At 45.6% G+C, this 13,458-nt stretch overlaps 1 protein-coding gene across 1 annotated transcript; it reads left to right on the forward strand.

Moving 5' to 3' along the window:
• The first annotated feature begins 356 nt into the window (after positions 1 to 356).
• On the forward strand, positions 357 to 3,456 carry LOC141100059 (uncharacterized). The gene is made up of 5 exons (XM_073588254.1): positions 357 to 449; positions 526 to 612; positions 742 to 937; positions 1,753 to 1,912; positions 2,023 to 3,456. The coding sequence occupies exons 1-5, from the start codon at positions 363 to 365 to the stop codon at positions 3,416 to 3,418; spliced, it is 1,926 nt and encodes a 641-aa protein (XP_073444355.1). The 5' UTR covers positions 357 to 362; the 3' UTR covers positions 3,419 to 3,456.
• Positions 3,457 to 13,458: the final 10,002 nt, after the last annotated feature.

The following is a 13,458-nucleotide window of genomic DNA, read 5'->3' on the forward strand; positions in this document are numbered from 1 at the left end:
TTTTACAGACGCAGCATGTTGCATTTTTTGGTCCTGCAAAAAAGCGCATGCGCACGTATGCGCACGTTTTGCGCTAAAAATGGCCATTATAGCCTATGGATGCGCATACGTGCGCACTGGCATGCACATGTATGCGTTTTTTTAGCGCTGAGTTTTTTTGGTGGTGTCCACTTGTTGTACTAGTTATAATCTTCTAAAGTAAAAAAAAAAAAGTCTATATAAAGGAGGTGCCTGCCAAAACTCTGCCACTACTACACTGACAGATTGGAGAGCAGACAGTCAACAAGGAACCCATCTTCTATCAGCGAAGAATGTGAGTATATTACATTATATGCCTGTCCTTTTAAATTATGTATGTACTAATGATTTTTATTATTTTTACATGCAGTATGTCTTCAGAATCCGAGTATTCCCCATCGCGGCAGGAATTGGCGCAAGCAGACCGTGAGGTGATTATTTTCGTGCATCTGGTAAGTATATCTGCTGCTTCTCCAAATCTCTTACGTTTTTTTCAACTTTTTTAAGACATCGTCATCATCATCTTCTGCGGACGGGACTAGTGAGGGCGAAGAGCAGGAGCAGCGAAGCCAAGTCCCGGTGGTGATACGGAATGTATGTATCAAATGATTTGTAATGTTCTTTATTTTTTATCTTCTATTTTTACTCTTTTTTATGTTTCTTTTTTTTGTAACTTTTTATTCAATTTAAATTTGATTATTCTAATGAATGTGTTTTGTCTAGGTTCCACAACGGGATGAAGACGTCTACCTGGATAATGAGCAGCTCATCAGCCTGGTCCAGGAGCGTTCGCCGTTGTGGGACAGCCGTGACCGGCTGTACAAGGACATTGTGGTGACCCGGCGGCTATGGAATGAGGTGGCCGCAGCGTTGATGGATGGCTGGGACAGCGCCACAGCATCCTCCAAAAAGGCGTTTAGTGAGTATTTCCCTGCTCTGTATTGTGCCGCAGTGACTGTTGTCCTTGACGGCACTGTTGGGTTTCGTGCTCGGCATATTCTAGCAGGAAACCCAACAGTGTCATCAGGGTCTACAGTGACTGCTTTGAGTATTGTATTGCTACATTGTGCCGCAGTGACTGTTGTCCTTGACGGCACTGTTGGGTTTCGTGCTAGGTGTATTCTAGCAGGAAACCCAAAAGTGTCATCGGGGTCTACAGTGACTGCTTTGAGTATTGTATTGCTACATTGTGCCGCAGTGACTGTTGTCCTTGACGGCACTGTTGGGTTTCGTGCTAGGTGTATTCTAGCAGGAAACCCAACAGTGTCATCGGGGTCTACAGTGACTGCTTTGAGTATTGTATTGCTACATTGTGCCGCAGTGACTGTTGTCCTTGACGGCACTGTTGGGTTTCGTGCTAGGTATATTCTAGCAGGAAACCCAACAGTGTCATCGGGGTCTACAGTGACTGCTTTGAGTATTGTATTGCTACATTGTGCCGCAGTGACTGTTGTCCTTGACGGCACTGTTGGGTTTCGTGCTAGGTGTATTCTAGCAGGAAACCCAACAGTGTCATCGGGGTCTACAGTGACTGCTTTGAGTATTGTATTGCTACATTGTGCCGCAGTGACTGTTGTCCTTGACGGCACTGTTGGGTTTCGTGCTAGGTATATTCTAGCAGGAAACCCAACAGTGTCATCGGGCTCTACAGTGACTGCTTTGAGTATTGTATTGCTATATTGTGCCGCAGTGACTGTTGTCCTTGACGGCACTGTTTTTTTTTTTTACCAACAGTGGACAAAGTCCGAACACGTTGGCGTTCGATCAAGGACCGCTTCAACAGTGATGTTCGTGTTGAGGGCCAGGTTCGCAGTGGATCTTCGTCAAGGACCAGAACTAGATACCGTCACTATCACGCGTTGCAGTTCCTAAGACCGGTCCTTGCCACGAGATCGTAAGTATTATAAATTTTGGGTTTTTATTTTTATTAATCTGTGTTTTTCTAATCCACAGCTGATGCTTCTTGTAAAGGCATGGTAGTAATGATTTTCCTTTCTTCCACAGCACCTGGAGCAGCACCCTGCAACCTGGCCCTGGAGCGGTCCTTCCTCGGACGTCCTCTGACCCGTCCCAGCCATCCGACAGCCAGGAAGCACCTTGCAGGTCAGCCACACACACAGCTGGTGACCAGGAAGCTGGGCCATCAGGTGTTCCCCTGTCCCAGGTCTCTGCCACTGGCTATGCGGGCACTACCCGCCAGCGGCAGAGGGCCTTGGACAGGAATGTCTTGCCTGAGTTTATGCATTTGAGCGAGGCCTTTAATTCCAGCCTCAAGTCACTGTCCGACAGAGTTGAAAGCGGTTTTGCACTCATGGAACGTGGTTTTAACCACTTTGAACACCGCTTCAATTCTGTAGAACAGCGCCTTGACCGTCTGGAGGCCGACCTCAACAGACCAGCACACCATTTTTTTAGTAAGATTGAAAAGGGCATGGCGGAACACCTTAGTCCTGAGCAACAGCTGAATGTGCTGCAGGCCTGCAACAATGCTTTCTTGCAGGCTATGCAGCATAATCGGTACTGTCAGCAGTCAGTGGTGTCATTTCCACCTGTGCCACCATTGACTCGCTTCACCTCACTACCGACTTGTGCTGCATACCACTGCACGGACACCTCTATTCAAAGCCAGGACACCCACCGTTACACCACCACAAGTCTGAGTGCAGCTGGTCACTTCACCGACACCACCATGGCAAGCGCTGCTCCTGTCTGGAGCACCACCGCCACTCCCATGCATGCGTGGAGCTCAGCCACCACTAGGCAAACATGGAACAGCCCTGCCGCTACAACAACATGTAGTAGCCCTGCCACCACCACTCCGCAAACCTGGACCATCACTGCCGCCACCAGTCCTCCTGCAAGGACGAGCACTGCCAACGAAGAGCAGCAGCAGCAGCCACCTCAGCAGCAGCAGCCACCTCAGCAGCAGCCACCTCAGCAGCAGCAGCAGCCACCTCAGCAGCAGCAGCAGCCACCTCAGCAGCAGCAGCAACCACCTCAGCAGCAGCAGCAGCCACCTCAGCAGCAGCAGCAGCCACCTCAGCAGCAGCCGCCACCTCAGCAGCAGCAGCCACCTCAGCAGCAGCAGCAGCCACACCAGCAGACGGGGGACCTACACTCAATATTTGCCCCTAGTTCAAGGCGAAATCTATCAAGGCGGGCATTGGGCCAAAGTCGGTCCAGGCACACAAGCCTACGGCGACATGCCATTACAACTAATGTACCTGAACAGATTTCCTCTCCTCCAAGTGTTCCTAGTTTAATTCCCTTAACTGGACTACCTTCCCCCACAAGTTTTGTTGCGCCTTCCCCTCAAACACCGTCTTCAACTGCAAGTGTTGCATATTCCCTGCACATCCCCAAATTGAAACCATCTGCCCCCAAACGCCGGAAAAAATAATTTTTTGGTTTATTTTTGTGATTAAAAATAAATTTACATTTGTGGTTCACCATTACAAAGTTTCATTAATGTTGTTTGCGCCGCTCACACACACTGATGGGTAAATACATGTTAAAAACCAACCCAAGGCCTAGTATAGTCATATGTGAAATAACACGGACTAGTATAGTCATACCAAGGCCTAGTGTAATAACTCGAGTTTTACCAACTTGGATCTGGTTTCATGAAAAACAAACTGTTGAAACTTGTCTAAAAAATAAGTTTCTTTCTTAAAAAGTTTCACCAGTTTGTTTTTTGTGAAACAAGATGCTAGTTGTTAAAAATCGAGTTATTACAGTAGGCCTTGGTATGACTATACTAGGCCGTGGTATTTCACATATTACTATACTACTTGCCCCAAGGCCTACTATACTCATATTTGAAATACCACGGCCTAGTGTAGTCATTCCAAGGCCTAGTGTAATAACTCTAGTTTTACCAACTAGAATCTGGTTTCATGAAAAACAAACTGTTGAAACTTGTCAAGTTTCACCAGTTTGTTTTTCGTGAAACAAGATCCTAGTTGGTAAAAATCGAGTAGGCCTTGGTATGACTATACTAGGCCGTGGTATTTCACATATGACTATACTAGTAGGCCCAAGGCCTACTATACTCATATTTGAAATACCACGGCCTAGTGTAGTCATTCCAAGGCCTAGTGTAATAACTCTAGTTTTACCAACTAGAATCTGGTTTCATGAAAAACAAACTGTTGAAACTTGTCAAGTTTCACCAGTTTGTTTTTCGTGAAACAAGATCCTGGTTGGTAAAAATCGAGTAGGCCTTGGTATGACTATACTAGGCCGTGGTATTTCACATATGACTATACTAGTAGGCCCAAGGCCTACTATACTCATATTTGAAATACCACGGCCTAGCATAGTCATTCCAAGGCCTAGTGTAATAACTTGTAAGTTGGAATTGAGCAGATTACATTCATCCACTCAATGCTGACTTGTATTCCCCATGGACTTTCATTGGGGTTGGATTTTGAGGGTTGTGTTTTGAGAAAATCACATACTTTTTTTTCAACTAGTTGGACAATTTTCTCTTGAAAAAAATTGGTTTCCTGATTCATGGCCTGCAGCTTTGCTCGTTCCAATATATTTCACACAGACTAGCAATGCTGCATTTTAACTCATATGTGTATTTACCTGCCCAGGTGTGTGAACATCCAAAAATTCAGTTATACATGGGAAGTTTTTTATTTAATTGGAGTTTAAAAAATATAGTGCACTCAGTAATGGTATCAAATAAGGTTTTTTATTACCATAAACAAACAAAAACATTACACCATTTCATCTTGCCAGTGCACCCGTCCTACATCAGAAATAAAGTAGGCCGCAAATTGGTCCCTCATTTGGCCAACTTCAACGGATGACCTGAGAGTGTGCTAAGTGAATTCAGGCAATGGGTTAGGAGCATCATCGTCCAGTTCAAAGGTCAGGTGCTCTTTAGCCATCACAAAGTTATGTAGAACCACACAGGCCTTCACCACCTCATCGACTGTTTCAAGTTTAAGATTAATGGCCGTGCCCAGAATTCGCCATCTGGAGACAAGAATCCCAAAAGCACACTCGACAGTTCTTCTGGCCCTGGTCAGCCTGTAATTAAATATTTTTTTGGTGTGGTCCAAGTCCCGGCTGGAGTAGGGTTTCAGTAAGTTTCCGCACATTTGAAAAGCCTCATCGCCAACCATTACAAAGGGCAGTGGCGGAGCTTCGGTGTGAGGAAGAGGCCGTGGCATAGGGAAATTAAATTGGTTGCCATACAACCTCCGGCCCATGTCTGAGTTTTTAAAAGCCTGTGAGTCATTACCACGGCCAAATGCTCCAATGTCCACTGCTACAAACATACATCCGGCATCCGCAATGGCCATGAGTACTATTGAAAAGTACTTTTTGTAATTATAGTACTCAGATCCCGTTCTTTGGGGTTTGATGATCCGTATGTGTTTACCATCAACAGCTCCCAAACAGTTGGGAAAATTGCATACTGTCCAGAATTTGTCAGCAATTTCCATCCACTTTTCAGCGGTGGGCAGGGGCATAAATTCTGGACAAAGAACATTCCAGAGAGCCCGGCAGGTGTCAGCAACAATTCCAGACAAGGTAGAGATTCCAATACGGTACTGGAAGTGTAGTGAAGATAGGGTTTCTCCAGTCGCCAGGAATCTGTGAACAGACAAAGAAGTAAAATTAATATTTATGTATATTATTTTAAAAAACTATAAAATAAAATATTAGTACATTCACGAAAACTAATTACCCAAGGTTTTGAATACTAAATTTAAAAAAAAAACATCAGACCGCACCCCTTGGTTTTTAAAACATACCGTAATGTCACCAGTAGCCGTTCCTCAGGAGGAATCGCACGACGGAGCTGTGTGTCCTGTCTCCGGATGGATTGTTGGACACGAGCAAGCAAATCCATGAAACTTTCGTGGGACATCCGGATATAATCTGTAAATTTCTCCGGGTTTGACTGGAGCTCGCTGTAGAGGGTGTGGTATGCCCCACGGCTCTCCCGGAGTTCAACAATCGGATGTATCCACATACGCCGCCGTCTTCGCTGCCTCTCTCTCTTCCTTTGTTCATGGCAAGCAACTGCATACGCCTGAGCCATCGCGATGTCCAAATCCAAGTTGAAGTGAAAACTCTTCCAGCGCAGATCCATGGTCACGAGAAGAATCAAGCAAATGTGAAGAATACTGTAGACAGGGTCTATATATTAACATACCACACCCACAATGAAGTCCCATTGGTCTTGTGTGTTGTTGAATGGTTGTTTTTTCTTTTTTGTGGGGTTTTTCCAAAATCTGTAAAAAAACGCAAACGCACAAAAAACGCATACAAACGCACAAAAACGCTGCGTTTTTTTCCTGCATGCGCATAAAAATGCTTGAAAAAAACGCAGCGTTTGTATGCATTTGTATGCGTTTTTTCAATGCGTTTTTTTGCGGGAAAAACACGCTGCAAAAAAAAGCAAGTGTGAAACTAGCCTTAGATAGTGTTTCTGCATTAGGCAGTCCTGCCAAAGGTACAAAATGCGCATGTTTACTGAATCTGTCAACCACTACCCAGATCACAGTTTTGCCATTGGAAGGAGGGAGATCAGTGATAAAATCCATGGACAAATGAGTCCAAGGTCTATCCGGAATTGGCAATGGCACCAATTCCCTGACTGGCCAGTTATAGGAGCTCTTAGCACGGGCACAGGTATCACAAGTAGACACAAACCTAGCGACATCAGAGGTCATGGCGGACCACCAAAACAGCCTAGCAATGGCTTTCTGGGTGGCCAAGATCCCCGGGTGCCCACTGAGAGTAGAGTCGTGGAACTCCCGGAGAACCCTTCATCGGTACTGAACCAGGACAAAGAGCTTGTTGTCAGGCAAAGATGGCGGAGTAAGAGACTGAGCCTCCCAAATTTCACACTCCAATTCAAAGAATATCCCAGCAACAACCACCCCGTTCTTAAGAATGTAGGAAGGCGGTTTGAGGGGTGATATCAGATCAAAACTGTGAGATAATGCATCCGCCTTGACATTCTTAGAACCAGGCTGAAAGGTGATAGAAAAATGTAAACGTGAAAAAAAAGTGACCACCTAACCTGTCTAGGAGTTAACCGCTTGGCAGACTCAGTGTAGGACAGGTTCTCGTGGTCCGTAATCACCGTGATCCAATGAACCGCCCCCTCCAAAAAGTGTCTCCATTCTTCAAAAGCCAATTTTATGGCCAATAACTGGCATTATAATTCCTCTCCGCAGAAGAAAACTTCATGGAGAAAAAGGCACATGGCCTTAAATTGGTCAAAGTAACGGGTCCCTGAGACAACACCGCCCCCACTCCCGCCTTCAATGCGCCTACCTCTACGATGAATGGTTCTGACGGATTGGGATGAACCAATACAGGAGCAGACATAAAACACTTCTTTAATGTAATAAATGCTTCAACTGCCAGGAGTGATCAGACTTTGAGATCAGCCCCCTTGCGAGTGAGATCGGTGAGTGGCTTGACCACCTGAGATAACGCCTTGATGAATTTTCGATAATAATTGGTGAAACCCAGAAAATGCTACAGACCCTTGAGGTCTGTCGGTTGCACCCATTCAACAATGGCCTGTACCTTTCCGGGATTCATCCAAAACCCGTTGGCAGAAAGGATGAACCCCAGAAAGGAATGCTTCTGGACGCAAAACAAACCTTTCTCGGGTTTAGCGAACAGAGAATGTCCCCATAACCTATGAAGAACAGCATGTAAATGACCAATGTGGGATTCCTTGTCAGAAACCAGGATATTGTCCAGGTATACAACCATAAAGCGCCTGATAAAATCAGAAAAAACATCATTCATGAAGTTCTGAAACACTGCAGGCGCGTTCGTGAGCCCGAAGGGCATGACCACATTTTCAAACAGACCCTCGGAGGTGAGAAATGCCGCTTTCCTCTCATCTCCTTCCCGAATGCGGATCAGGTTATATGCTCCCCTGAGATCAAGTTTGAAAAACCACTTAGCCCCAGCCAATTATCTTTAAAGATCTGGAATGAGGGGGAGAAGGTAGGTATTTCCCACCGTAATTTTAAGTTCCCGGAAATTGAGGCACGGGTGTAAACCACCATCTTTTTTAACAAAAAAAGAATCCAGTGGCCACAGGTGAGACAGAGGGACAGATGTGGCCTTTACGTAGACTATCAGAGATATAGCTTTTCATAGCGGTACGATTCGGGTCAGAAAGATTGTACAAACGGGCTTTGGGCAATTTAGAACCCGGAATAAGTTTAATCGTACATTCATAAGGACGATGTGGTGGCAAGACCTCAGCCTCTTTTTCAGGGAACACTTCCCCAAAATCCTTCAGGTACTCCGGAATACCCTCCAGATTAAAGGCAGGCATAAAAACAGTAGAAAGACTACCGTTGGAACAATTAGGACCCAATTTAACAATATCACAAGATCCCCAGTCTATAAAAGGTTCATGCCTCTGTAACCAGTGGAACCCCAACACCAGTCCTGCAGGAAGATTATTCATAACATAGCATAACATGAAATTTGTTCCTGGTGCAAGGAACCCACCTTGAGGAGGAACTCCTCAGAGACAAACTTAATAACATTTTGAGCCAAAGGTGTCTTATCAATGGCAAATATATGGATGGGAGTCTCTAGCGTAACTGTCCCTAACTTTAACTTGGACACCAGACTAGAGTCAATGAAGTTCATGGAAGATCTTCAGTCCTCAAATGCTAAAGTGGATGCGTAACCATCTCCATAGCACAGTTCCACCTCAAACAAAAATTTTTAAATGATGAAAATGGTACCTGAGAGCCTGGGTGACTTCCTCGACAACCACCCATACTCGGAAGCTTGTTAATCGATGTACAAGAGGGGCAGTCCTTCTTCCAATGTTCAGGATCTCCACAAAAAAAACATAATTTCCCATCACATTGTCGCTTTCTCTCCTTCTCCTTGAGGTTGGTGGCGCCAAACTCCATGGTCTCCGTAAACGGCATCACCTCTGACTTTGCAGGCAATACAGGAATCTCTTGCTGGATAACTCCTCTTTCCCGTAATCTCCGGCCCATACGAATGGCCAGGGTCATGGCCTCCTTCAGGGAACTGGGTGGCGGATGGAGGGCCAGAGCATCCTTGAGATGATTCGAAAGTCTGCTCCTGAACTGACATCTCATAGCCGAGTCATCCCAAGACACCTCAGTGGACCGCCATCTAAACTCAGAACAATACCGTTCAGCAGTGAGTTTACTCTGGGAGAGACCCATGATTACGTCCTCTGCCACCTTGACCCTGTCTGGTTCGTCAAAAATAATTCCTAAGGCCTCAAAGAACCAATCCACAGACACACATTCAGGGGCAGTAACAGGTAAAGAGAAAGCCTACTATTGAGGTCCCGCCCGAAGTAAGGAAATAATTATCCCCACCCACTGACTCTCATCTCCAGAGGATCTGGGTCTAAGAGAGAACAGCAGCTTACAACTCGCCCGCCAAGCGCAACATGTTGCATTTCTGTGCGGTCGGCGGGCACGTCAAAACGATGCATGCAGACGCATCCGCATACCACGCATGTCCCTGTGTACCTAATGTTAAATATAGGTATGCAGAACGCATGCGGAAGTAGGCGGAGCTTAAGGGAAGAAGTGCGTAAGTAGGTGGAACTTAAGGGAGGAAGTACGCAGCCCTACGCACTCTATGAAAACGCAAGTATGAAATTAGTCTAAGATGCCTGGATGCATCTCTGACTCCAAGGTTGCTGTTGGGAACAATGTTGTAAGAGTGTTACATAACTTTTACGGGCTGACAATAAAACATACAAAACCGAAGATAAAATGGATTTTACAGGAAAAAATGTTAGGAAACATTCTTATCTGTATAATGACTTGTTTAAAAGGCAAAATTAAAATGAAAAAAACCTCCTCCACCCCTTCATAGCCAGGTCCGTTTGGGACCCAGAGACTCTGTCACTATTCACACTAGGCAGGTTTTAACCGTTACTGTAGTTACTGTCTCAAATGGGTACACCTTGCCGTGGTGGGACAGCTTTATACTTTTTTGATCAAAATAGTGTTTACTAAGTACCCTATGTTATTTAATGCACTTGCTTTTTTACGTATTTATTTTCATTAGGGTATATACACACATTGTTTTTTCCTTTGGTTTTGCTTGCTTTTATGGCCAGTGTGAACATGCTTTTACATCATGCATGTCATTCAATTCTACTCCAGTTCAGTTTTTTGTTTTTTTCTTCAGCATTTTTGTATTCAGTACAAATAGGGTGTGGCCTCCTTTCTACTGAGCTGTGTAGTTCACTTATAGTCCCTCTGAAGCTGGGTGTCCGTTTGGGACCCAGAGACTCTGCCACTATTCACACTAGGTAGGTTTTAACCATTAGTGTAGTTACTGTCTCAAATGGGTACACCTTGCCGTGGTGGGACAGCTTTATACTTTTTTGATCAAAATAGTGTTTACTAAGTACCCTATGTTATTTAATGCACTTGCTTTTTTACTTATTTATTTTCATTAGGGTATATACACTCATTGTTTTTTCCTTTGGTTTTGCTTGCTTTTATGGCCAGTGAGAACATGCTTTTACATCATGCATGTCATTCAATTCTACTCCAGTTCAGTTTTTTTGTTTTCTCTTCACATTCTGTTAATGTTTTTAGGCAGTGGGACAACTATACTCATAAAGCCTATGCACTAAGTGCAAGGGCTGCTAAAAATTAGAAGGAGGGACTGCAAAACACCCTGAAAGACAAACATTTTGAACGAATGCTGCATGATGACCCTCTAAAATTTGAAGATAGTGCCACATGATGACCCTCTAAAAATTTGGAGAGCGTGATGCTTAATGACCCTCTAAAGCAGTGTTTCTCAACTCCAGTCCTCAAGACCCACCAACGGGTCATGTTTTCAGGATTTGCTTAGTATTGCACAGGTGATGGAATTAATGCTTGAGCAGGTGTTGAAATCACCTGTGTAATGCTAAGGATATCCTGAAAACGTGACCTGTTGGTGGGTCTTGAGGACTGGAGTTGAGAAACACTGCTCTAAAGATTTGGAAAGAGTGACACATAATGACCTTACATTTGAGTTGGATTTATGTGCCGCTAATGTCATCCGGTGGGGTAGAAAAGTCTGGGCCAGTCAAGGCCTTGTTCATTCTGAGTGAGGGAAGCATGACGATGACCCTATAAATATTTTGAGTGAGGGCCGCCTGATGACCAGATATTTGAATTGGCTTTATGTTCCGCTGCTGTCATCTGGTGGGGTTGAGAAGTTTGAGCTAATCCAAACCTTGTTCATTTTGAGTCAGGGCCACATGATGACCCTACATTTGAATTTGGTTTATGTTCCCTGCTGTCATTTGGTGAGTTTGAGAAGTCTGGTCCAATCCAGACTTTGTTCATTTTGAGTGAGGGCCGCATGATGACACTATAAAGATTGAGTGAGGACCAACTGATGACCCTACATTTGAATTGGCTTTATTTTCCACTGCTGTCATCGAGTGGGTTGAGAAATCTGGGCCAATCCATGCCTTGTTCATTTTTATAAGCGCCAGCCTGTGAGCATTTTCAATTGACAGGTGGATGCGCCTATCAGTTATTATGCCCTCGGTGCCACTTAAAACCTGCTCTGACAAAACGCTAGTGGCAGGGCAGGCCAGCACCTTCAATGCATTGGGGACAGTTCATGCCACGTGTCAAACTTGGATACCCAATAGTTGTTCGACTAATTGTTCTACTAGGGTTTTCTGGTATTGCGCTATGTTACTTGTCCTGTCCACTGCAGGAAAGAGAGATGGATAGTTCTGCTTGTAGCATGAGTGAACAACCAGTAATCAATGATCCGTATAATGCCAGGGTCATGGGAAAGGCAGCGGGACATAAAGTCAACAAGGAGGACCGCTCTCCATCTTCTCATTCTCCTCCATCTCCTCCTCCTCCCCAGTAGCTCATCCATGCTGAACATATGGTATGAAGTTGGTGTGGGTAGCATCCTCTGTATCGCAGGCTACCGTCTCGTGTTCCTCCTCCTCAGCCTTCTCCTCCTTATTATCACCCAATCCGTTCTGACAAAATGAGATGAGGCTGGGTAGTATCACCCTGTGTACTTTCTTCCTCCATCTCCACCTGATCTACATGCAAAGCTTTCTCTTTAATTGTGAGCGGCAAGCGTTTGAGTAGACACAGAAGTTGGATAGTTACGCTAATCATGGCATCATTGCCGCTCACCATCTTAGTTGATTCTTCAAGGTTCCAAAACCTCCAAAGAGTCTCCCTGATGTCAGACATCCATGCCCAGTCATCAGTTGTTTTGTGCGGAGGCTGATCGGAATACTGACGGGCATGTTGTAGCTGGTATTCAACTACTGCCCTCTGATGTTCACAAAGCCTTGCCAACAAATGTAATGAGATATTCCAGTGTGTGGTCACGTTGCACACCAGTTGATAAGCTGGCACTTGCAAGCACTGCTGCAGCACTGCCAGATCGGTGGCAGCTGTAGTTGACTTGCGGAAATAGGTGCACACGTGGCGTACTACCTTAACAAGTAAGGCTAGTTTCACATTAGCGTTTACGGCCGCAGCGTTGGGCTGCGCACGGCTGCTGCTAAGCCCCACCCCCTGCAGCGCCTCCACCAGTAGCTCCGCCTACGGGCGCATGACGCTGCATGCGTCCTGCGTCCCCTGTCTTCAGCCTGTTGCCACTTCACTGAGGCAGTGCTGCAGTGCTTCTAGCTTGTGAATCATATGCAAGACAATTCAGAGATGAAGGATGAGGAGGCGGTGCAGGAACTGGTATAGGAGGTGGAGGAAATCCTGATGGAACTAGGGCCGGTAGTCTTTGGCGTTGGTAGCACTTGTGCCTTCCTAGGGTGCAACCCAGTTCCGGCCTCCACTAGGTTCACTCAGTGTGACGTTAGGGAAATATGGCATCCCTAGCCTCAAGTACTTGTCCATGTGTCGGTCATTAAGTGGACCTTCCCAGTAACTGCATTGGTCAGGGCAAGTACTTGTGTAAGAGGACGGCACACTAGGAAAAAATAATGGAGGTTGGGGACCAAGTACAGAGGGATCGCTGCCACTATGAGGTTGCAGAAAGCTTCATTGTCCACAAGCCTAAATGGCAACATTTTCTAGGAAAAGTAGTCTGGAAATTTGCCTGTTTAGTGTTTGGACCTGTGGATGGGTGGCTAGGTAAATTCTTTTGTGTTTCAAGGCCTGGGGTAGGGACAGTTGAACTCTGGGCTGAGACAAGGAATTGGACCTTGTGGAGACACGGGGGGGGGGGGGGGGTCGGCCCCGGTCCTCTAGCCGAAACCGCAAGGACCCGAGATCGTCCACTGAACGCCTGCTCTCCCTTTAACATGGGCATAATGTTACTCAGACAACACATGGTGACATGCTACAGGTGGGGTAATCGGCCCTGGAAGATCTGAAGTAACAGCTACTATTATCCTGGTGAGTCAGCAGAAGGCTGAGACTCTCT

Source organism: Dendrobates tinctorius, unplaced genomic scaffold, assembly GCF_039654945.1.
Source record: "Dendrobates tinctorius isolate UK_male_01 unplaced genomic scaffold, ASM3965494v1 ptg000103l, whole genome shotgun sequence".
In the NCBI taxonomy this organism is placed as follows: domain Eukaryota; kingdom Metazoa; phylum Chordata; class Amphibia; order Anura; family Dendrobatidae; genus Dendrobates; species Dendrobates tinctorius.